This window comes from Saccoglossus kowalevskii, chromosome 6 (genome assembly GCF_978046115.1).
Source record: "Saccoglossus kowalevskii chromosome 6, keSacKowa6.1, whole genome shotgun sequence".
Taxonomy (NCBI): domain Eukaryota; kingdom Metazoa; phylum Hemichordata; class Enteropneusta; family Harrimaniidae; genus Saccoglossus; species Saccoglossus kowalevskii.
This window is the reverse complement of record NC_140646.1, coordinates 21,640,307-21,667,191: the sequence shown is the minus strand read 5'-3', so window position 1 is coordinate 21,667,191 and position 26,885 is coordinate 21,640,307. Positions and strand designations below refer to the sequence as shown.

The window sequence follows — 26,885 nt, the reverse complement described above, 5'->3', positions numbered from 1 at the left end:
CCCAAATACTACAATATTATCCTAAACACTACCCATTATTACCCAAATACTACAATATTATCCTAAACACTACCCATTATTACCCAAATACTACAGTATTACCCTAAACACTATCCATAATTCCCCTAAACACTGTCCATTATTGGTCCTAAACACTGCCCATTATTGTCCCAAATACTACCCGTTATTGTCCTAAACAGTACCTATTATTGCCCCAAAATACTATGCCCTAAACACTACCCAATATTGCTCTAAACACTACCCATTATTGCCTTAAACACATAATCTGACTAACCCTAAAATAAAATGTGAGGCTTTCAGATTTTAGAAAAACACCTTGTCCAATTTAACGGACCTTATTTCGAACGATATCGAGCAAAGCAGAGTAGAGTAGTGGCTTTATTACAACTTCTCGTACGTAAGTTTTCCGTTGCATATGATATATGATATGAAATTGTATGATTATTTACTAACAAATAAAAATAAAACAGGTAATCTTAATAATTATATTTTATTTTATTTCAAAACACAAAGAAAGGCCACACATTTCGGCACAAAACATACATTGCGTTGAAACCACCTTTTTCACCAACTAACTTTGTACCTTTTAAGACACCTGCACCGATAAATACTACACTGTAAAATACTTTATTTCAGCTGGAATTAATTTTCGCTGAAAAGACTTTTTGGGTGTTTTGTATGGGATTTATTTTCACTGATTATAGGAAAAAATATTTATTCGCTGGAATCTATTTTCACTGATTCAGCGAAAATAACTTCTAAGCCACGGAAATAAAGTATTCTACAGTTAATCTGAACGATCGTCAGACTGGAAATATACGCAAATTTACATTTTTTTAATTTTGTCACTTGGAGGTTGGCCATTATAAACTCTGTGAAGAAAGAAAGTAGAAAAAACTGCGAAATGTTGTCTTCAAAATAAAGGTACTGTATATATGCGTGGTTTCCGCTTTGATGGCAAGTATGTTTTCCCCCAAATTCACCGCCAGAGTTTCTAACGGTCAACCTGTAAAATATGAGTCGGTACCATCGACCAGTTCATTACAGACGTGATTATCTACTATTATCCATTAAAACGGTCTAACTGAATACATGGGCGGTGTAGGATCAATACATTAGTTGTAATCCCCTAGAATTGTGTACAAATATTTTCACCCTAGTAAATATCGTTTGACATGTCCCTAATAACAAATCTGTGTGTCGTTTTCCGACAGAAAAAAATTGCTTCAGAGAAAAAAACGTAAACAAAAACAAAGAATGAAATAAAATCATCAAATTGGATAGGAAATGTGAAAAGGCTATTAGCTTTGACATTTTTCATTTTTGTTTTTATTGTCCCGTGTGGACCGCGTCAAAATACAACATGGCGGCGTAATCCGACATGCAATGTAATCAGTCCCGGTACACGACACATGTAACAGAACATGGTTTGGTACAACAGGCTGATGACACGTCAGACATAATATCACATGTCACATATATACACATACACGTCCCAGATACGTAAATAACAGGACAAAACCATTTGATTGAATGAATAATTTGAATTAAGCACTGTAATAACAATAATAATTTGATGTACACCGGCGCTACTCATTCAAAAGGCGCGTCGAAATTATGGTGAGCATTTTTTTTTGGGCAAACTAAGTCTAAAGTTGCCAAGGAAACCAATTTGTCATCTATTAACAATGAACTATTTTATTTATAGATTATTAGAGGAAATCAGACATAATTGCCACGCAACGGTTACCATGGCTTTGTACATTGTGCATTGTAATCAATATTCGACCAACTTTCTGTATTTAGAATTTGAAACTGACATAAGAAATGGGGGTTATATTGGTTTTTCAAAGTTTTGGCTTTATCTCACACAAAACACACATTATATGAATGCACGTTTTTGTCAATGTATCCTCCGTCAAATTTCATTTTCTTGTTAACTCGGGAGAAGGGTAAGTTTGGGGAGCTGTGACAAATTTACCCCCAGTTCTGACTAGACACACATGGAGCCAAAGTCGGATATAACACTATATAACAGTATCAGATTCAATAAGGGGAATCGTAATCACTCGGCCAGCCATGAATGTTTAGTGTGCCTCACACTATACAAGTTTGTTTAGTGTGCCTCACACTATACAAGTTGGAGTATTACAGTTAACAGAAAAACAAAAATTCATAATACACAGACTGCAATTCATGCCATGTCGCCATGGTGACCAACATTCAAACCAGAGAACTAACGATCCAATTCAGCTCCTTCTTTCTAGCAAAATTACTATAATTGTTTTGTTGTTTTTTTTTTCAAAAAAATCTGGATCGCATAAACTACTACCATAACATTCCGGACGCAGGTTCAGGGAAGCCGTTGTTTCTAATGACTTTGGCGTAAACTGACGCTGATTCCTTGGGTAATCTTGGTCTCTTTGGGTTTTTGAAGTCAACATAATATAAACCGAATCTTGATGCATATCCTTCCGCCCATTCCAGATTGTCCATAAGAGACCAATAAGTGTAGCCGCGAATGTCGATGCCATCCAACGTGTAAGCTAAATAAATAAATAAATAAATAAATAAATAAATAAATAAATAAATAAATAAATAAATAAATAAATAAATAAATAAATAAATAAATAAGCAAACAAATATACAAACAAACAAATAAACAAACAATAAATAAATTTCACAATCGACTATACAACATTATTATCGAATTTTCTGTTGTGAACGTGATTTGTTTTGTGAGCGTGTCACGTAAACTTTTAATTTATTTTGGCTTATGTGTAAGTGGAGAGTACGCATTACCTTTCAGCATTTCGTTGACGTGTGATGTGAGGTACTGAATTCTCCACGTGTCTTCAAACATGGGTTCATCTTCGCTGTGTTCGGCCACGCCATTCTCTGTGATGTATATAACAGGCTTGTTGAAATTCTCGTTGATCCAGTTGAGGAATTTACGGAATCCCCAGGGTACGGGTCTCATCCACCCTGCCCCGCTGGTTGGCCAATTTTCGTCATCTGTTGTCATGAAGTCCTGGTCTTTAAAGAACCCGGGTGGCATTGCTTGGCGTTCTTTGGCTGAAACGTACACCGCGGTATAGTAGTTAGCACCGAGGAAATCTGAAGTGCCTTTCAATAGTTGTTTTTCTTCTTCTGTAAATTCCGGTAACCTTGACGTTGTTAAACCTTGGGCTAGACTTTTCTTCATCACCTTGTCTTTTATGACTTCCGGGTAATCGCCGTTCACGAAGATCGGGTGGGCGAACCATCCAAATCCGAACTGCATGTACCGATCAGCTGCCGCTTTGTCTTCTTCAGAGTCTGTGGCGGCCTGGCCCCAGCTGCAGTTCAGCGTGATACCACACTTCCCCTTCTGCGTTGACCGATATCTATCGTTGTATGTGTGCCATGCCTTGGCGTGGGCCTTTAAGACGTTGTGGGCTGCCCTATACACCGTTGTACCCTGGTGTTTCAGACCAGGAGCGTGCACTCCAGTTTCCAGACCGACTTTCGTGAAGACGTAGGGCTCGTTGAATGTTATCCACAGTTTTACCTTGCTGCCATATTCGTTGAAACAGAAGTCGGCGTAGTTATCGAAATGCACGGCCATGATATCGTTATCCCACCCACCCATGTCCTGTAGAGCTTGGGGAAGGTCCCAATGGTACAACGTCACCATAGGCTGGATACCGGCTGCCAGGAGTCCGTCGATTAATTTATGGTAATAATCAACCCCCGCCATATTGATTCTATTCCTGGTACCGTCCGGGAATACCCTCGACCATGCGATGGAAAATCGATAATGTTTCATCCCCATTTCTTTCATGATTGCGATATCATCTTCATATCGATGGTAACTGTCACATGTCACGTCGCCTGTCTGGTTGTTATAGGTGCGACCAGGTGTGTGCGTGAAAGTATCCCAGATACTGGGACCTTTCCCGTCCTCGTTCCAGGCTCCTTCTATCTGATAAGCCGCTGTGGCCACGCCCCATGAGAAGTTACTCGGGAATGTGCCGTAAAGAAAGGAGTCCCGTTCTGGGTCTTGGAATTCCCTGTATACAAACTTCTCGTATCTTTGTTCAGCTCTGATTAACTCCCTGTAACTGAGCACTACGAGACCAAGGAGAAAACAAAACGCTATCTTTGAACAGAAAGACGATCTCCAAATGGCCCTCGTTGTGGTCCTACGGTTGATAAATAGAAAATGCACCATGAGAAATCACTAATCTATGAGTTCTATGTGCTTTGCCTTTTAAATAAAAATGACAATTCTGTAGCTTTATCACTTTAATTATCAATCACGGTATCATAATAATAATAATAATAATAATAATAAACAACCCAAATGTTGAATATTATGACAATAAATCCCATAGCTCCAAGCAACTGTTATACATCACATTTCAAAATGGCGCCGAACAAAGTACTAATATTTGATTTGAACATTATATGTGTTGGCCATTTTGAATTCAGGTGACCAAATGTACATGCGAATGGACCGCATATACTATCAATATATAACCTATACAACTAATGAAATAGAAAATACTACCAATAGTAGAATTCTTCCCGGTACTCCCAAAGGTTAGAGGTCAAATCTAACCACATTAAGTACTCACCGATATAGCATGATACCTTAAATACAAATGCGAACGGATTAAACCCCTGTTCACTAACGGGTATTCCTACCGCAAATGTTCAGAAGTGCACCCAAAGTTATATAATATCATAATTGGTTAAAATTTAACTGTCCGATGTCGTCACGATGGCGTCGTCAACGTTTTATAACGACGCATCGTGATTCACCCAGTACATGACTAACAGTAATTACGATAGTCAGAATGATACTTACCAGTGTAGTCGTTTGATACAGAAGCATAAAACCCTTCTCAGTGCCATATTTCGAATTATTAACTAACAGAAATTATTCTCGCACCAGCGTACAGAGAGAAATGGTCCAGCGTCAGAACCGGTGGCGGAGACACGTTGCCCAATCAGGGTGAGCAGGACAAAGGACCAACTGAGTAAATTTTATGAATATTCCACTATGACAACAAGCTTGCTCATTTTCCGCGCACCCGGTGTCACAGGCTAGATCGGATTAGTGTTAAAATGAAAAGGCTCGTGTTGGCACAGATTGCGGCAGAAGGAGAGAGGGTCCCGCGCATGCGCAAGTGCCACACGGGCCAATAGAGGACGTGAACGATACGATTATTTTTTCTCGGTGCACTGTAAATATAGAACGCCATGAAACGCAGTTACAATATCAATCAAAACACGACATGGAAGTGTTAAACATTTAAGAAAATAAACTGCGATTAATAGTGAGTTTTAATATTACACAAATTTATCACAGAATATAACTCTGAATGATAACCATTTCCCGTGTCACTTTTCAAAAAAAAGATTACGTAATTTATAGGCATTCATTTCATGGGGCGTGCTATACGTTTCCCGTGCCCTTTGACACATTGTAACGATTTATGTTGAACAATTATACGTCAGAATGGGATGAATTGGTTATTTAGTCCACAGCTGTTTCACGTCAACAAAGTCGTTGACACAGTGGTGACAGGGCATCGATGTATTTTACGCAATTAATAGTAACGAGTCAGTGATGGACAATACTGACCGCGCGAAATAGGTGGTTATCGGGCTTCAAGCCTACATGGATGTGACGTTTTCATTTGCGTCTCTTGTTTACTATTACAACTACGATATTGCTTCATACCAGAAAATTACAATATCCCGATTCATTATCATAAGATCAAATCTGTAATTCAACTACGGTCTTCATTATTAACCTTTTATCATGGCTTACCATTTATTATTTGCATGATTTTGTTTAAATAGCTAGCCAACGACCATTACAGAATATTGGCGACGTTATTACAGGTGGTGAATGCTAAGAAGTAAAACACACCGAGATGTGAATAAGTGTAATAGAGTTATCTATGTCACCCAATCCGCTTAAATTGTCAGCTAATGTTAGCAGTATTTATAATAGTAACGGAACTGACAAATCTACGATATTCAAACGCTTGAGGGCGCAACGTACAACTCTTGAAACTATTGTGTGTGTAATAATGACGATACATGCAATTCAGTATAGCATAGTTGTGTCTGGCGAGTCGTTGGGCATTTTGCGGAATACTAATTTACATATATCACGTATTATTTAGTCGTGGCGTCGCATTGGATATTATAGTAGTATTATTTTCATGACTGCGCTGGTGACGAGTCTTCTCATTGCATTTCACAGCTTGCATGTCCGCACTACATTTCTGAGTTCTCTACCGGAAATCCGTTGTTCCGTATTATTTCTGCATATACCTTGGCGGATGCCTTTTGCTGTCGCCGTCTGTCGGGGTCGTCGAAGTGAACGAAGTGCAGACCAAATCGAGTAGCATATCCATCCGCCCATTCGAAGTTATCAAGCAACGACCACGCAAAATAACCAGCAATGTTGACACCGTCTAATTTCCAAGCTACAATAAACAACAGTGAAAAACTTTCGTAAATTGCATAAAGTTGCCACACTGCAATGCACTCAAAAGCGATGTGTTTATAGTTTATCACTGACATTTTTTAAGTCTCATTTTGTACTATGTATGTGTGCGTGCACCAGTGAAATGCCAAAATGGTGATGTATTTTGATTTAAAAGAGGGTCGGCAAAGGGTATTTTCGTAAGCTGTAATCAATTGTTTTTATTCTCGTAGTAATGTCATTTAAATAAATAAAAAAACGTAAATTCGTAGACATGGGCAAGGTGTAAAATGTAATCAGCTGTTTTGTTCCCAGTCGTCCGTAATTCGTTCGAAAATATTTTTTGTAAGAGTATAAAGTATTTTGCAAATTAAATGTAATTCGAACGCAATTTCCAATTTTGATTCTTAAACTCAAATTATCAAAAATATTATACAAATGTAAAATGTAATGAGGAATTTGCTTTATCTGTAAAGTGTAAGAATTTTTTTTACTGTGAATGAAACTTTCATTTTATTTCCTGTAAAAAACATAAAATGCCGTTTTTATTTCATGTAACCTGTACCAGCTATCCCCCTTGCCCCTCTCAAAATGTGATATGAAAATGTTAATAGCAATAGTGCCCAGGGATATCGTTACAGATATTCCGGGATGGTGACGTCACGAAACAACTCTACAATTTGCCATTATCAATGTGGGAGTGATAGTATTAATTTATGATTAGTTGAGAACAACAACAAATCGAATGTAGATCCATGGCGAATTTTAAATACCTCCCAATAAACATAAAATTGTTAAATCAACAATGGCAGTCCGCAATAATCAAAATAAATTATATTGAAAATTGTTGCTACAACATTGAGATACCTGCATCACTTCGCTGTACTGTGTACTTATTCGTGCCGATAGATGGCGCTTACCTTTGAGTGTTTCGTTTATATGTGACAAGTAATACTTAGATCGCCATGTGTCGTTTAACATTGCTTGTGTATCACTGTGTTCAGGCACTCCGTTCTCGGTGATATAAATGACTGGATTGCTGTACTCTTCTTTCATCCATTGTAACAGTTTTCGTAGTCCCCATGGGGTATGTCTCAACCAATCGGCGCCACTCTTTGGCCATGCGTCATCAAGCCACGACAATACATCCATATCAGATTCATACCCGGGTGGGAACAGTTTGGTCTCTTGGTGGCGTATTTTCTTCGAGGTGTAGTAATTGATTCCCAAGAAATCGGCGCTCCCCGAAAGAAGCAGTCGCTCCTCTTTACTTAAACTCGGAAGCCTTGATGACGTTAATCCCTGTGCTCGGCTTTTGTTGGCGATTTTCGTCTTCATTATTTCCGGATAGTCGCCGTTGCCGAAGATAGGATTCGCGAACCACCCAAGCTTGAACTGCAAGAACCGATCAGCAGCCTTGGAATCCATCGCCGATCCCGTCTCCGCTTCAACCCACCGTGAATTTAATGATATTCCGACAACCCCACGTTGTGATTTACGGTACTTCGCATCGTACGTATGCCAGGCAGCGCCATGTGACTTGAGGAGATTATGCCCGACGCGATAGACGGTAGTGCCCTGGTGAGCAAATCCTGGAGCGAATCTCCCTTCTTCATATCCAGCTACGGCGACCACGTATGGCTCGTTCAACGTAATCCATAGCTTCACTTTATCTCCGAATTCTCGGAAACATACATCGGCATATTGATTGAAATATACAACAATCATGTCGTTTTCCCATCCACCTATATCCTGCAGTGCCTGTGGAAGATCCCAGTGGTACAGAGTAACCATAGGTTTAATGTTGGCTTCCAACAATGCATCGATTAATTCCCGATAGTAATCAATACCAGCTTGGTTGATTGCCTTATTGGTACCGTCTGGCAGAATACGCGGCCATGATATGGAGAAACGGTAGTGTGTCAACCCAAGTTGTTTCATGAGTTCTACGTCTTGGTATATTTTATGGTAACTATCGCAAGCAATATCCCCATTATGGTTGCCATAGATATTGCCTTCATGGTGGGAGAACGTATCCCAAATACTAGTACCTTTGCCATCCTCGTCCCAGGCCCCTTCTATTTGATAAGCTGCTGTGGCTGCTCCCCATGCAAAGCCCTGCTGGAATGTTCCCGTGATAGCTCGATCTCTGTCTGGGTTCTGAAATTCTTCGTATACAAATCCAGATTTGTGTGTGTCTATTGGTAGACGCGGTTTGTTTTCCATATTATTTTTCGAATAAATCTCGTGCAATTTGGATTTAAATGACTTATACCACCTCCAGTTACACGAGACTGCCTAAAATAGTAAGAAACATAGTTTAGCAATTACGGAGAAACACTTTTTTTACGTTAATAATTATAGTGGGTTACGCCCTCTGTAGACTGCTGTCGAGAGACGTCGAATTAAATTTGACACAGAGGGCGCAACACGAATATATATTGTAGCGCGTCACGTGATTTTCAACGGATACAGGATATAATATTATATCACATAGTATGGTGTTAGTTCCGCCGAGGATATGATGGAACCCATGATGGTACTGAACGGGAAGAATGGAAATAAGATGGTGTCAATTAATTTCCTCTATAAACATGTTACAAATTTCGGGTACTAGTACCATACAGAAGTATTCTCCTTCTTAGAATTCCTTGCGGCTAGAACATTGAGCGTATCTCTTTCACGTTGTGTCGTCACAGGAAGCGCTGTCTCAGCACTGGCCTGTGTAACATGATGCCTTACTAGCCGATTTTGACTAAAATTGGGGTGAAAACCAGCCATTTTCCCTCTTCGTAACCATTGTTAGTACATCCATGTCGTAACTGACCTAGCTCCCCCCTGTTTCCGCTGAAAAAATCGAGCACGTTTTTGCGCACATACACTAAGGAAGTTATTGGAATGTTTACGTACAGTCCCCTCCCTCTCGTGCACACATCAGCTTGTCGCGGCCATCCGCACTCGCTCGGGCCAGACCACTTGGTGGCGCGCCGGAGACGCCTCTGAAGTGACCGGACAAACAGCTCACAGCATATCATTTCTTCAAAATCATATCATCAAAATCTGTGCCAGTATTTTGTTGTGGCACTATCTGCTTTAATTTTGATAGGAAACATAACAAGTTCACCCCTTATACCTATTGTAGGTATCATTTTATTAACGCCAAGAATAAAACGATAAAGAGAGCTACAGACCTGTTCCAAGAACATTGTTGTCATTTAATAATTCACAGGCCCATATTTCTGAGCCGTACATTAAAATTGGCGGAATAAGTTGGTCAAACATTTTATTACTTAGTGTAGCGTTTCTTATTGTAAATAATGTTTTCATAGCTTTATTTTTCAACATTTGGTTGATGAGCTTGAATTTTCCATTGGTGGTGAAAATTAACCCAAGGTAAATGAATTCTTTCACTGAATTTATATTTTGATTATTTATTTTGAAGTTTTTATTTTTCAATAAACGACTACCTTTATTGAAGATCATAATCTTTGTTTTCTTTGTATTTACAGTGAGATTCCATTCAGTGCAGTAATTTATTAAGGCAATTTTGTAGGCCTTCTGCAGTGTTGGATACTAGAACCAGGTCATCTGTATATTGAATACAGCTTAAAGGATTACTGGGTTAAATATATTAGGCTAAAATATGCTAGAGAGGTCATTTAGGGAAATATTGAATAATGTTGGGGACAGGTTACATCCTTGTTTTACCCCCAAAAGTAGATTCAAAGCTGCCAGTAACACCTGATGGCAGCTTAACTTTATATTCAGTGTTTGTGAAAATGGATTTAATTAGACGAGCACCCAGAAACGGGGTCCGGAAAGGAAAGATGGCCGCCAATTTTCAGTATGCAAATGACACTCAAGCGTGAAACATCGCTTCGTGGTGCTCGCAAAACCACTCTTTTCGGCAATCTTAACGCCTGTGGTGCTTTATTTCCATGTCGACACTGGAGGTGTTAGTAAGAAAACAAGACTGCATGGGGAGAGAGTTAGCAGAAAGATGGGTTCTTAGGGGGCCAGGGGCCCGGTACCAAGGAGGGCTGCTGGTATGGCAGCCACGGGACAGAGAGGATGGTTTGGAACCATTGGCAGTGAAACCAACAACATACGCTCTTTAGTTTGACCATCGTACTGTCAGAGCTAGGCCCCATGAGTAGCAGGTATTAGCACATTTAGGAATTCCTAACGGTTTGCCCGAACGCACGGCACAGTTTGAGGCGTGGCCTGTTCAGCATTTTGTCAACAACCAATCACAAGACTGGTTACGACCACTTCGAGGTCATGACTCGGTTAGCCTTGCTCAACTGGTTCGTAACCAGTCTTTTCGGGTTTAAAAAATGTGAGCTGGCTGGAGCCCTTGCCGATACCCCCCTCCCTCGCTCATAGAGACTGCGTACTACAGTTGATTATAGTTCCTGGGCTCCCTGTGTTATTAGTTGTCAGAGATTTATACTGAGCATGCGCATCAGAGGCCAGTTCTACTGTGTACTACACAGAAGTGGGTATGTATATTCGTACATTTCACTGCTACTTTCAGCGAAACAAAGGCATTCGTTTCATCTTTATAAATATTTATATAATTTCACAATCCAAACTGAAACGAGAGGTTTCTATTAAATAACTCTGGAACGTTTTCAGACGATATTGTTTCGCACTGTGCTCGTTGATTTGATTTAACGGCCGTGTATAAATATTTATAAAAATAAAATGCTTTTGTTGCGCTGAAAGTATCGGTCTTCGTTCATCATTCCTTAGCTTATCTTCGCCCCAAATACTCAGTCATTCCCCTAACTGTACAATCGCTGCCCGGTACAGTGGCAGCGACTACTACTTCCGGGTGTAACGCCTCCGAGGCATGACCTTCGATGCGCCAGAGGAAACAGAGTTTAAAATACACCATTTGTGGTACATCTGGCATTTGATTATTAACCTACGAAATACTACATATTACTGGCTCGTGACCTACCTCGTGAATGATTATGGTGCGTCACGTATGTGAAGTGAATTCCGGGTTGTTTAGTCCACGTGAACTTTTAATACTACGTAATCGGGGTCACGACACGCCCTCTAAGGCGAATTGTGAAAAATGATCAATGTTTATTTTTAGTCTGTATCGAATTGCCTGTTCATTTTTTTACCCTTTTGCTCCGTCGAATAATTTAACAGGACCCTACGATAATAATTAGAAAGCGTATATTAATCTTTGATACTAGGTAATAAAAAAGCATTTTACGTTTTTTATAGGAAATAAAATGAAAGTTCCATTTACAGTAAAAAAAAAAATAGATTTTTACACTTTACATATAAAGCAAATTTCTAATTACATTTTACATTTTTATAATATATTTGATAATTTGTGTTTGAGAATCAAAATTGGAAATTGCATACGAATTGCGACATTTAATGTGGAAAATGCTTTATGCGCTCACAAAAAATACGATCTTTGTACAAATTACGGACGAATAAAATGGCCTATTACATTTGACTTGCCACTGTCTACGAATTTACGTGTTTTATTTATTTAAATTACATTATTACGAAAATAAAAACAATTGATTACAGCTTACGAAAATACCTCCTGTCGACCCTCAATAAACATGCAGTGGTGCACTAGTTTTGTGTTCCCTTATCCGGTATCACTCAAGTTCGCTTGATACGTCTGTGTTTGATTTAAATTCCCATTTCAAAAGCCATTCTATATGTATTAATTAATTACTCCAGTAATGCAACTTCAACATTTTCTCCTGTGTTCAGGAACACGTAAATCCCTGTTACTACGTTATTGTCAGCACGCCTTCCAGAATGTCGTGTCGGCCTAGTTCTCAAACAAAGTTACCTGAATCGGAGTTTGTATACAAAGAATTCCAGAACCCCGACAGAGATCGAGCTATGACGGGAACATTCCAGCAGGGCTTTGCATGGGGAGCAGCCACAGCAGCTTATCAAATAGAAGGGGCCTGGGACGAGGATGGCAAAGGTGCCAGTATTTGGGATACGTTCTCCCACCATGAAGGCAATATCTATGGCAACCATAATGGGGATATTGCTTGCGATAGTTACCATAAAATATACCAAGACGTAGAACTCATGAAACAACTTGGGTTGACACACTACCGTTTCTCCATATCATGGCCGCGTATTCTGCCAGACGGTACCTCCAAGACAATCAACCAAGCTGGTATTGATTACTATCGGGAATTAATCGATGCATTGTTGGAAGCCAACATTAAACCTATGGTTACTCTGTACCACTGGGATCTTCCACAGGCACTGCAGGATATAGGCGGATGGGAAAACGACATGATTGTTGTATATTTCAATCAATATGCCGATGTATGTTTCCGAGAATTCGGAGATAAGGTAAAGCTATGGATTACGTTCAACGAACCCTCAGAGTTTATCAAAGAAGGTTACGAAACTGGTTGCCTAGCGCCAGGGTTAAAGCACCAAGGTACGAGCGTATATCGAGTTGCCCACAACGTGTTACTATCCCATGGTACAGCCTGGAGGACATACGATAATAAGTACAGGGCCTCCCAGAAAGGGATGGTTGGCATTTGCTTAGTTTGTAATTGGGCAATACCATATTCCAACAGTAAAGAGGATGTTGATGCTACTGAACGATTCATAATGTTCATGTTTGGATGGTTCGCGAACCCAATATTTGGCAGCGGTGATTATCCAGAGGCTATGAAACAGCAGGTCATGATGAAGAGTCGTGAACAGGGACTGACGTCGTCTAGGTTACCAGATTTTAATGAAGAGGAGAAATCGCTGATACTAGGTACGATGGATTTTCTTGGGTTGAATTACTACACAACAAAACGTGTACGCCATCTCGCGTCGCCCACGTACCCCGCCAGTTTAGACGCCGACCAGGATTTGCATTGCACATACGATGACGATTGGCCCACGAGTGGTTCAACGTGGCTGAGACCAGTACCTTGGGGATTTAGAGAACTCCTCCGCTGGGTGAAAAACAAGTACAACAACCCGCCGATATACATCACCGAAAACGGCTTCTCCGATCCGAATCTGGAGAGCGAAGGTTATCCGAATCTGGACGATATATGCAGAAGCAAGTATATCAGAAGTCATATTAACGAACTCCTAAAAGGTAAATAATTGAAATAATTGAGTGGCTATGATTTTGGCTGGTAACCCGAAACACGCATCTATCGGGGGGGGGGGGGTAATCTAGTAGTATTGTCCATGCATATACATTTACTAATTCCTATAATAAAATTAGCCAATTTGTAGCTGTTCCACTGATATCTCACAGAAATATTCTTCAAATTCCAACGACACTAGGTCGAGGGTATAAGCCGAAAATCTGGTTAGTTTAGGGTTGAAACCTGTGTTTATTAATCAACTGGTTTGCATACCATTTAGCAAACGTTTTGTATTTCTGTCGAAATTAATAATAAATGCACGCACAAAGAAGAAGTGTTGGTCCGAGTGGAAAATCATTTTTGTGAATGATTAAGTTATTATTTTGTTTAGTATATGCTGCACATTTTTTGTTTCTTGCTAACTATTTGTTTTTTAGCATATATCATGGACGATGTTGATATTCGAGGATACATGACTTGGTCACTAACGGACAATTTTGAATGGTGCGATGGATATTCCAGTAAATTCGGTCTATATCATGTAGATTTCACTGATCCTTCAAGACCAAGAACGCCCAAGACTTCCGTCAAGACTTACAGACAAATAGTAAAAGACAACGGATTTCTATAATAATCAACTAAAAGGGGCGACTGCAATTTTCAATATATTAAAATATTGTATAAATATTATTTTTAGAAAATATAAAGGCTTTTGAAATTTTGAAATGTTCAACAGTTTGGGAAAAAATGAAAACATTCTTTTCTCATTATTATTTCTGACTGCAAGTAGACTTAGATTAAAGTCACGCGAGAAAATGATTCAGTTAATTGTTTGATTAATTGTGAACGTTAAAGAGGGTGGTCGTCGTCCTACGCATGTGCGGGATTTGGGTCGGAAAACAATGATTTCTTATAACCGTGTGCACTCCTTTACTGTCAAGCATGAATAATAGTGTTGATCTGGCCGCTTTCAGCGCGTTTCACTCATCCGAAACATTATCTAGTTAAACCACGGTCCCACCTTCTGATGGAGGAATTGTGGTTAAACGTTGGCATAGCCACATTTTTGTACGCGCTGATCTGCACAATAATCAAAGTCGCCATCTTTGTTAATATGGGACCCCATATCTCACGCATGCACACCGCGCCACCACGCCCTTTGTAATATTTCGCGGTGGAATCTTAATAATATATTTACTTATTAAAAGGCGGTAGTCGTCGCGCCACGCATGCGCGAGATATATGGGTCTTATATAAACAAAGACGGCGACTTTGACTGTTGCGCAGATCAACGAGTACAAACTGAGACGTTGCCGAGCTTTAATTAGGTATTCTTTATGTGATTGGAAGGTATCGAAGGAGTCATCGGCGGTAATTAGTGCAAGGCGTGCCCAGGTAAAACCTCATTCGTGATTTCCAGTAGAAAAGCGCATTGGATGGTGGGAAAATCAATGTTTATCAACACATATGTCGCACATGCGCAGACTCGTGACCTCCTTTAACTGAGCTGTGTTCTGTCATGTACATGTACTACTTTTTGATACTAAACTTCTCCCAATACTTACGTAATAGAGTTAAGTAATGGGGTTTTCGCGAATGCAATGATTTTGATTTCTGTCATTTTATTCTGAAGGCACAAAATAATGCTTCAATACTAGCAGTTAGAGATTAACTTGGGCGCTATACTCTACACTTGTAGATCAGGAAAAAATTATAATTTACTAGCTCGGACTTTTGTCCTTGCCTCACAACCGTATAAGCTTCACATGTTATACTTATGGGCACCAGGAATCTGGACGAGATAAAAATTGTTAGGCAAGAAATATGAAGTCTTTTCCAGAGGAATTGATTATGCATGGGTTTGCCAGAACAATGATTGCATTTAGAAAAAGATTTCGTGATACAAAAATCCAACACTGGCGAGCTAAAGTAAATGAATATTTTACACTTAGTCAATTTAAAATTTCGTTATTTTGCTTCTTTGGCTGTGTTGTATTTTATATTAATAATTGTGTTTCTCAAAGATTGACAATATTTCTGATATCAAAATGTTTGACTTTATACCACATGACAATCATACAGTCATGGAACAAATATTCACAAGTCAGAGAGATTATGTATATTTTCATATATTTGAGTCAGCACAAAGAAACACTCCACATTGTAATGTACTGATTTTATATTCTGGTTACAAAAGTGACATATATACATCATCCAGAGTATGTTATCAGGCAGCTGAGAATCCAGTATCTGAGTGTACGAAAATAAGTGAAATTTAGAATAATGTAAACTATTTATGTCAGCATAGCAAACATACTCTCTAATCTGTTATGTACGTGTACAATGCAAGTATCTGATACAAAAGATCAGCACACATTTCTTCATAATCATTACACATTAATCACAGATGGTATGAAAGTACCTGATATGTCCCCACCACGTGACTATCTATCATGCTTTTATTACAATACATGTATAAATACTCTCTACTTGTTCAATATGAAACCGGATTGTATATACATCAAACCATATGCTTAATCACATTTTATGAACTAGGTATATACAATACCTACATCCGGTTATTATATTAAGGATGTTTAAATGAACTCTACATTTCTGTACATCATGGTTATCATAATCCCAATGTTACAGCCCCAAAGTGCATGGCATTGTAGTTAAATCCTAACAATATTATAAAATCAATTATATTTTAGAATGGAAATTTAATTTATGATGACAATGCTTAACAAATTATGTTACCAGCATTCTCTTTCAGATTTAGACCTCTTGCATTGGACTGTTTGGGGATCTGCCAGTATCCTCTTTTATGGAGTTTTTGAATGTAATGGCGTCCTGACAGTGTTGATGAACTCAACATGATAGACATTAAGATCAGTACCAAGACGAAGGCTACAGATTTGTTCATTACAATTATTAAACCTGTTAATGAGACAGATGAGTTGTCATTATTCATTTATCGTAGTTGCAGAGACAATGACCACTTGCCATGCTTTCACAATTGCTGGACGCAAACTAGGGACAGCCGCCAATGGTGGCGCTATACAATTGTAAAGACTTTGTATGCTTACACAGATATTCTACTAGTATAAACAAGCAGCCTATCGATTGAGATAGCTCCGCTATTAGCAATGCACATTTCAATTAAAGATCTGAAGATAACAATATGTATAGTATCAAAGTAATCGGACTTGCTGTTTTCAACAAGAATTCGAAAATATCACTTTTCACCAAATTATTCACTCAAATTAGAGAATTAAAGATATCACAAAATAAACAAATCTGAGAGAGATCCACATGTAGTACCTATATATGTAATATCAAAGCAATTCGATTTTTGGTTTTTAACAAGAAGTCGAAAATATCAATTTTCATCATCAGAATTAGAGAATTGAAGATATGAAATGAACAAATCTAAAGGACCCACATGTAGTACCAATATGTAATAATTTCAAAGCAATTGGACTTGTGGTTTTTAACAAGAAGTCGAAAATATCACTTTTTACCAAAATTGACAAAAATATTCACCACAATTAGAGAATTGAAGATATCAACATGAAATGAACAAACCTAAGAGAGGTCTACCCAAGGTACATATACACCAAGTATCAAAGCATTCAGGCTTGTAGATTTCAAGAAGAAGTCGAAAAAGTAAAACACTGACACGGACGATCAAAGTCAACAACGGAGCTAAAAAAGTTCACTGCAATGAAAAGCGTGTAGATCTCATAATTACGACACTAGACGATAGACAAACAAGTATAGTTTTCAAAAACAATGCTCACGCTACAGCCACGCGCATACCCTCAAATTGGAAAATTGGTATTATTACTCTTCGAAGGTACATTAACAGCTGATTAACAGTTAGTCAACAAAACAGGCTCGTGTTTGTTTAAATAACAAAATTTAGTCTTCACTGCTGCATTTCTAAATTTACGTAGTATGATGTTTGTCTACACACAGAACAAATGTTTCTGACAATCAATGTCGGCATTTTCTTCATGAGTCACAAGTTTATGTCCAAGCAACAAAGTTAACATTATATAAATACAATTATGGACATTTGTTCATGTAATTGCGACCATAGACATACATAGATTTAGGTTTATTTTGAGTTAGATAATGCCATGCTCATCAGCGTATAACACAGATATGTCCAATTTTGCACAAACCTTAAATAGAGGGCGCAATTATACACATATCTGTGTGGCTCAAAGTGTTTATAACTTTATAACCAATAAGTATACCACATGGCATGCTGTTCCTTTGAAATTATTCATATAAATACTAAACAGTCCTGGAGACATTACCCCTTCCTATCGAACTGCATTGGAAACATTAAAATATTAGTTTCCCATCTAACACAGTACAATTGGTTGCCAATTCAGAAGACGACATACGATATCCATTTGGTTCACTTTGTTGAAAATCTTGGATGCGTCAAGAAATCACACAAATACACTTCTACCAAGACCATTATTCTGGCGAATGATTTATTTTAAGAGTAGAATACAGAGTTCTGTGGAATGTTCAGCACATTTAGACTACTAGATTTCTTTAGCGGCAGGTTTTTATTATTCCCAATAATTTCCACAGAGGACACACAAGGAGCTTTTTGTGGATTTCGGTAACATGATTTAACACTTTAGTCGTATATGTGCCATTCGTGATGGAGTTGATTCAAAATGTTTCGCCCACATGTTTGTAATAGAGGTTCAGTTTAAAAACACATCGCGACGTATGTGGTAGGTTAAACATTAACCGCAAACACCCAAATCATTGATATTGTCTAATACATGGATATATTACACCAGTGTAGTCTAATGCAATTATATGCTTAGAAAAACGAATACACAATCTTGCACGTACGACGCCATAAATGTATTGCATGAAACTATGGTTTATTTCGATTTAACCTTGGTAGGGTTCTCGTCTACAGCATTATCACTCGTCCTTACAAAAGTGAAGGTTACGGGACTACTCACTACACACACGGCAAGAGAGCAGGTACATTCAATACTCTTTATAGATATGCTAGTCATACTTTACTATTCTTAAACAATATTGATACAATCAATCACTAGCATCAATAGCTAACTTAAAAGGCTTGCTAAAATTTAGAGAAGCCAAAATGGGTTTTCACTAAAAAAAAATCCCAATTTTCGCTATAGATAACCATATCATCACACAACCTTGTTTCACTATCCACTTGGCGCTGGAAAGTTGCTGGGCGTTTTTCATACCTAATGTATTAATTCTGTTTTTGTTTTACAACCATAGTAGATCTTCGTGTCGAATAAAATTGTTATTATACCTAATGGAAGAACCTTTCAATGAAACAAACCATCAGACATAACAAAGGCTGGGATTTATTCGGCTTTATTAGTCAGAGGAACCTGCCAATACTCTTTTAAGTAAATCTACCTTACTGATGTACTTTGCGTTCCCAACTGATAATGATAAAGACATACATACGATAGTTCAGCAGGATAAATTTGAAACAGAAGGTTGCAAACAATTCCTGATCCAAATCAAGAAAATGTTTAATGACACCACGCAACCCATTACTATCAGGTGAGTAATTCTGTCTCTTCAACCCAATGACAAGTCTAACTTCAGAGACTTATTAACCCTAACCAAAACATTGACGTATCTTTCATGACGGATTCTTACTTAAAATAGAAAGTCAGCAGACAAACAAATGACCGTTTTGCATCGAGACAGACCTAGTCTTAGATTGGCAAAGTTGGGACTTCTTTTTTGCTTGACAAAAAGAAATAATTAATTGTTGTTTTAGTCTTTTTAGCGTGTGCGCGAAAACTAACCTGATCGCTAAAGAAATCCCGACTGGACGCATCTGCGGGCATTTGACTGATATTAATTATTCACGATTCCATTGATTATTCATGAGTGGATGTGTGAAAGTAAACGAGATTGATTCGATTCGATCGCAGAGATGGATACTTTAACTTTTTTAAGCGCAACGGTAATACTTTCATCCATGTTTACTGAAAACAAGTCGATTTAAATGTCCAATATATATAAGTAGTCTTTCACAATCGCCGGGACCTCAGAAGTGAAAGGTCACGCACATTAACATAGATAAGAAATGACGCATACAGCTGCACTTCGTTGTCAATGCTAGTCAACATCTTTTAATTAGCATAATCATTGGAGTGATTCCGCTCCGGTTTTCACTCCAACGCAGGGGGTCGCCTTCAGATGCGTCCAGTCGGGATTCCTTCGCAGTCACGCTAGTTTTTGCGATCATGTTAAAAAGGCTAAATTGACAATTAATTATATTTTTTTGTAAAACAAAAAAGAAGTCCCGACTTTGCCAGTCAAACCTAGTCTACGTCTTTGTTGAATGTTCAAGCATTACACTACTGTTTGAGACAATTAATACCGTTATTATTCACAATTTGCTTGATCAAGACACTATCCCGCACTCAGAATACATATTATGGCTACTAAGGAGGTAGTCAAGGGCAACGACGCCACACCTTCTATGTTATCTTATCACTACGGTACTTTTAAAGCTGTGATGCTGTGTTAAAAAGCTAAAATACTTGCCACAGATCGATGCATTGCAATGTTCAAGTTTCGTGTCAAAGCGAGGGTAACGAATGGATACAGATACTGTCGTTTGACTTGCTCACTTCAAGGATACTGTTGCCTGTATCAACGAAAAGGAATAGCTAAATGATTTTTTTTTATGTGATTCACTTTTGAAATGAATTTTTTAATTGCTTAGCGATCTTGACATTTACTTATTTACGTTATATATACCTGACATTTAATGACTTTTAAGTATTTTTATTAGCTCTGTTATTACGTGAAATGTAAACTATTTCGAATAACTGCGAAAAAAATACTCGAAATGTTGTGGTTTCATTCAGGTAAAAAACCATTGAATAACTCAAACCGGTACTTCTTGTCCCGTTTTCCCATATATAACTGCTCGGGTGTTCAGCCATCTAGCTGCAATCTTGACATTACCATGTGGTTTAATATTTCTTATCAAATTCCTCATTTTTGTCAGTGCGCAAGACATGTTAAATCAATTACGCATGCATACCCCCAAAAAGCATAGTGTATGAATAAAGTTACCACAGACTTCAAGCTTTTCAAAAATGTGTTTTACATGCCCGTATCTGCATTCTACAACGCGTTACTCAATCAAAGGTGAAAAAATACTTTTTTTGTGAAAAAAATAATTACGCAATTATGATGGTGATAAGAAGTTTTTTTTTCACTTTTCCTAGTTGTTTAATAGTCTGGTAAATTGAATGTGTCTGGTCAGTTTTATTCAAGCAACGCTTTTTAAAAAGTGGTGTGCTGAATTTTAATTTCTGTTTTAGTCGCATTGCCCCAAACTCAAATCACAACACGTTGGTAAATAATCCATGAAATAGTTTGTCTGGACACATTCAAGTTCCTCTCATTGTCACCTCAAAGCTGTGAAAATTTGGTGTTAATCTGACGACAATAAGTATACGTTATTTTTTGTTGAAGACCTTGTATTTTGAAAAACATAAATTCCTAGAAAATGTCCATGAAGTCACAGCAATGATTTTCAAGCTTGTTTATCTGCACAAGCAATTTGTTTTCCCATCAAGGTCTGTTTTAACATGTGTAGGGGCATCCAAATGTGTAAGGCTATTGGAAACCAAAAAATAAAGGAATAGGATAGCTATAATTCGATAAAATCGGCAGATGAAAACACCAAAATCAGAGATTTTTTTGAGTGGCTGTGTGACCTTGTGTCTGACACATTCATATGCAAATGACTAATCTGTAAAATAAACAGGGGCGGAGACAAACCACTCAAATGTTTGGAAACACTCATTGTGTGTCAGATAGCTACTGATAACATATCCTAACATTGCTTTGTCTTGAGTCTATCTTATAGGCACACAGATTAAACCTGTTTTGTTGATTTTGCAAAACACTATGGAGGCTGCCTTGCTTACCTTCAGAAAATCTACATTTTAATAACCAACTTACATGACATTCTATGGTATGTTGAATTTATCATATGAAAGTTTATAGTGCATTTCATCAATTAATAAATAAATGTGAAAATCGTAATTGTCAACACAAATAATAGTCTCGCTACCTTAACACTCAACATCCTTGTGACGGCCACCACAAACCTTGAACACTGCACTAATGTTACTCGTTTTATTCTTTATATTGACACACATTCTCATAACTATCACACTAAATAAAACATTAGTGGGAAGTCATTCTGTTGATTATTTTCCCACTTTAATATTGTCTGTCACATTATATTATAAGAGCATACTTTGCGGTATCCTCGTAGTAACCCGATTATTATACACCTCCCCCCCCCAATGATACACCATGGAAATGCCGAAATCCAACAAGTTTAGAACAGAATCAGCGAACTTCTTTGTGTGGGGGTCAAACCCTGGTGGCAACCATGTTTGTTTTTCTTATAAGAGGACGCTTACGCGCGTAATCAATCCGTATTTAGAATTCACATTTCCTAATATGGTAGGATAAAAATACCCCTTAAAATTTCGGCATGCTGTAACTTATGGCGTTACGGTGACAGATGTATAATTAATATACATAATAACATTATACATTAACAGTAAAACATACATTTATTCAATGAAAATAGGAATGTATTGTGTACAATGAAAAATAATCAAATAAAACAATGTTCATCGATGAATGGGTCCCATTTGTGAATTAATTAACCCTCTCTGGAAAAAACATAAACTTCCCATGTATAGATGAGTAATAATTTATATTGATCGTACACGTGTTTTTAACCTTCTTTCCCATATCAATTTTGAGTGAATTTTGTTGCTGTATCCTACTTTTGTTTGTAGTGCTGATTGTGACATTCACATGGTATGGTTGGTAAATATTAAATGTGATTTGTGAAAACCATAAAGCTACAGTGTGCACTATACTATTGCCGAATTTCTATTTGGTGTAAATATTTTGATGTGTCAATAAGTCGTTGGTGCTTTTAAAGCGTGCCAAATACATTAACTTGATAGCATAAGGGTTATACTAGTGTAGGTTTATACACCATCACATATGTATTGATTTTAGGGTTTTTATTGTATTTAATATTACATCAAAACACGTGTAGTAGTAATATGGCCAAAAATAAAAACAGCCGTTATTCGGCCATCTTTGATCTGATTATGAAACACACTGATATGTATGATGTATGTGCCAAATACGAATGAAAATGGTACATAAATTGTGGAAATATAGTAGTAAGGCCAAAAATTCAGATGGCTGTCAATCGGCCATCCTTGACCAGATTTCGAAACAAATTGTCATGGACATGCATACTAACATGTATAAAGTACATGTATGTGCCAAATTTGAATAAAAACTGACAGAGCACGTCCAAGATACCACATAAAAAAACAAAACAAGATGCCTGCCAGTCTACCATCTTTGATTCAATTGCGAAATAAATCGTCATGGACATGTATCCTAACATGTATATTCTATGTACCAAGTTTGAATGACAACTGACAAAGCATGTCCAAAATACAACATTTTCAAAAAACAAGATGGCTGCCAGTCGGCCATTTTGAATCGAATCGCTAAGCCACTGCATGTGCATTTGTCCCACTACAATGTACTAGGCACATGCAAAGAATGAACGGAATCGGTCCACAGGATTCTGAAATATGACTCTGGACAGATTGACGCAGGGACGGACGGACAGACATAGGAACTCACGAACGGTCGGGGACATGTATCCTAACATGTATGATCTATGTACTAAATTTGAATGAAAACTGACAAAGCATGTCCAAAATACGACATTTAAAAAACAACAAGATGGCTTCCAGTCGGCCATCTTTGATCCAATTGTGAAATAAATCGTCATGGACATGTATCCTAACATGTATAATCTATGTACCAAGTTTGAATGAAAACTGACAAAGCATGTCCAAAATACAACATTTTCAAAAAACAAGATGGCTACCAGTCGGCTATTTTGAATCGAATCGCTAAACCACTGCATGTGCATATGTCCCACATAAAGTACAAGGCACATGCAAAGAATGAACGGAATCGGTCCAAGGGATTCTGAGATATGACTCCGGACGGACACACGGACGGAGACCGAATTTTAAAGATAGATCAGTGTAAGGGGTATAGTTGCAGAGCGAGATATTTACAATAGAAAATTCCAAACAACTTCTTTCTGCTATCAAAAATCGTTGACTTTTGAGACATAACTAATTAAAATTATGCTTGAAAGAAATCAATCAATCAAGCTTTTTTTTTCAAAAGTGGTCCACATTGTATCAGAGGGTTAAAGCTCTAGTCTTATTTTGTTTCTTATAAAACTGATGCAAAAACAATTTGAACAGCATATAACATCGTCAAACATATTTGGGGAGTTTGGTGGCAATGTTATTCAACAAAGCATTGGCATTCCAATATAAACTAATTCTCTGATATCCGATTAATTTTTTTACTCACATGCAGCAGAACTTAATAAATAAAAGACAATTTAATTTCACCTTCAGGTTTATCGATGACGTACTTTATAATCAATCAATCAATCGATTATCTTTCTAAGATATACTCCTTGAAATAAAAGATACCGTAGAATCAAGCTTAACTTTCTGTCTCATATTTTAAGTTCCTCGTATTCTGTCAGACTGAACGACAAGAGAGATGACTTTAATATTGCCATCATCAATTTTCCCAATCTTTGTATTAATATCTCGCGTATGTATGTATGATGTATACATTTCGATTTGCTAAAGCATTTGCGAAACGTCGTAGACTCCTTTCTTCCAAACTGAATGAAACAAGGTTATTTTTAAGAGATCGTCTTATCTAAACAGTAAGGATCTGTAACGTATATCTTGAACGACAAAATAAGACAAATCACACAGGTAGACTTTCTCTGAGTGTTTCAATGCATTTTGTTCTAGATAGGTGGCATCGGTAGGGCATGATATGTTCAATGCTTCGCAATCACCTGATATCATTCTTGGTCCTAAGGAAATCGATTCCAACAATAAAACAGTTAAACTGTTGCTGATGAATAATAGCTCGTTTGCTGTGTATATAACAGGTTCAAATTATAATACACTGTGTTCTTCATATTGTAGTGTTGTTATTTGTATCTCATCGCTCTCGGATGTCATTCCTTTCTGATTTGAACTCTATTATTCTATCATAATTACATCAAATGCATGAATGTAAAGTATTGTCAGTAAAAGTATCAACATCAGTTTTTAATTAATATAGTTGCTTATAGTCAGTCGTCTATTATTAGAAAAAATATTATTTCCATCGAAAGTAAACAGTTATTTTTTAATTACGTTAATCCATCACTTATCTATAGACACATAAAACACTATATTTTATGCATAAATGTTAGTAGGTATCGTGACAATTTCACAAAAATGTGTTGAGACGTATTGATCGTATATCCTGTCTATAAATGCCAATATCAATGTCATCTCCAAAGTGCTTGGCATAAATCTTAACAATATTATAAAATGATTTATATTTAAGAATAGGCATTTAATTGGTCTTAAAATGTATTGTTTCTGAGTATTACAATGTAAATAATTCCTGACATGGTTGATACTACCATCAGTATTATAAGGCAGACTGCTGATTAATTCATACAATTAATACAATTCGTCATCCTGTTCAATAGACGTTTAGTATAGTAAATTATGCATACTTCAATGCTAGTTGTGATGTGTCGATAAAACTATTTTCAAAACAAACAAAAAATGGACCTTTTTGCTGTTTTCATTGCAACACAGAAAAAAACAAATTATTGAAAACTCAGACAGCAATTCTAACATGCATCAATCTATTTAAAACGCAAATTGACGACATAATGGTATTGCATGAATTCAAGGCACTGCCTAATATATATCACGCTATGCATAATGTCATGTTGATGGCTGCGTCATTAATTCAACAAATACATACGCGTTTTTATAATTAAATTTACATACCTTGTCAACTGTATTGTAAAACAACAACACATACATTTCAGCTATAATCACTTACAGCAACGAATGTTTATGGAAATTCAATGAAGGCGTGACACCACTGAACTATGAGATGCAACGTAAACATTGTACATTTCTCAATTTATAGAGAAAAAAAGTGTAATTATTATTTCCCTCCATAATTTATATGCAAATTAATTTAATGATGAACAACATGTTATGCTACCGCACATGCTTCTCTATCCTGCCCATGTGTTCTGACCTCACACACAGCCAGCATATATTAAAAAAAACCCATAGATTCCAGGCATTATACTAAACAAATCATTTGTATGTGGCAGTAAAAAATATTTATGCGGCTACAAAACATTACAATAAACAAAAGTATAGAAGATAGAAATAAATCGATTACAGATAAATTACAAGTATGTTGTCGAATGTAGTTAAATATTACCTCAAAGTTTTGTTATTAAACAAAAAACAACAAATAAATACCCGAACGAGTATATTTTGTGACAGAAATCAACGATCAATCAGCCAGTCAACATACTAATACAACAAACCATGTGAAGATTATATTATATTTTCTGTATTGTTACAGAGTGTGTTAAAATGCTGCAGGTATTCAATGTGTCTAAAATAAGCTATTCCAATATTCCGTTTGGTTACATTGGTGTGTCATTCCACGATGTCATCAACATGAGCAACAGTGCCCTCTTTCGGCGGTTGATTTATCAAAGTCAGAAACACGTGTACAAGTTTATTTATACCAAGACAATCAGTTAAACGTGACTGGCTAGTACAAACGCCAGGTATGGTTGGCGTACAGTCAAAGTCCGATAATACATTCGTTTTATAGCACTTTCTAATCGAAAATTGAGGCATAGTTTTCTTTCAAATTACGAATGGCAAAAGTTTTTACAGGATTCATTCAGGCCTTCAAATATGTGAGAATATTGTATATATAATGTTTTGGACGCTGTGTTTAATTGTATTTTTGCAAACACTGTTATTTGATGAATTTTGGCTCGTGATAAAGTAGGAATTTGACAAAGGTCGACGTATCTGCACATTTCTTATACTCTCGTCTCATGAAATTCTATTCTGGTCTCCTGCCTCAATTTCAACTCTGAGGGCGGTTAGGGTCCACCATTTTGGCCGGAAGTCGGGCGTTGGAAGTCACATAGACACATCAAAGATTGCTACTTCTATGACAAAGAGCGTGCGGATGAAACAGATACGTTTAGA

General features: G+C 37.3%; 2 protein-coding genes across 2 annotated transcripts; one reads left to right on the top strand and one right to left on the bottom strand.

Annotated features, from left to right (window-relative positions):
• Positions 1-495: 495 nt before the first annotated feature.
• LOC102800751 (lactase/phlorizin hydrolase-like) lies at positions 496-25,733 on the bottom strand. The gene is made up of 5 exons (XM_085500626.1): positions 25,641-25,733; positions 7,429-8,806; positions 6,302-6,509; positions 2,824-4,205; positions 496-2,567 (listed from the first exon to the last, which is right to left on the bottom strand). Exons 1-5 carry the CDS (start codon positions 25,674-25,676, stop codon positions 2,350-2,352), a joined length of 3,222 nt encoding a protein of 1,073 aa, XP_085356752.1. The 5' UTR covers positions 25,677-25,733; the 3' UTR covers positions 496-2,349.
• Positions 10,828-14,439, top strand: LOC100371278 (cytosolic beta-glucosidase-like). Its single transcript, XM_006820675.3, has 3 exons — positions 10,828-11,010; positions 12,263-13,625; positions 14,058-14,439. The coding sequence occupies exons 2-3, from the start codon at positions 12,311-12,313 to the stop codon at positions 14,249-14,251; spliced, it is 1,509 nt and encodes a 502-aa protein (XP_006820738.1). The 5' UTR covers positions 10,828-11,010; positions 12,263-12,310; the 3' UTR covers positions 14,252-14,439.
• Positions 25,734-26,885: the final 1,152 nt, after the last annotated feature.

What these genes read in the sequence shown, in the direction of transcription:
- LOC100371278 (XM_006820675.3), top strand. Translation starts at nt 12,311, where the DNA reads ATGTCGTGTCGGCCTAGTTCTCAAACAAAGTTACCTGAATCGGAGTTT. An exon ending in TATTAACGAACTCCTAAAAG is followed by an intron (nt 13,626 to 14,057) that starts GTAAATAATTGA and finishes TTTGTTTTTTAG; the next exon opens with CATATATCATGGACGATGTT.
- LOC102800751 (XM_085500626.1), bottom strand. Translation starts at nt 25,676, where the DNA reads ATGTATGTGTTGTTGTTTTACAATACAGTTGACAAG. An exon ending in TTTACAATACAGTTGACAAG is followed by an intron (nt 8,807 to 25,640) that starts GTATGTAAATTT and finishes TTACTATTTTAG; the next exon opens with GCAGTCTCGTGTAACTGGAG. An exon ending in CCGGTAGAGAACTCAGAAAT is followed by an intron (nt 4,206 to 6,301) that starts GTAGTGCGGACA and finishes TATCAACCGTAG; the next exon opens with GACCACAACGAGGGCCATTT.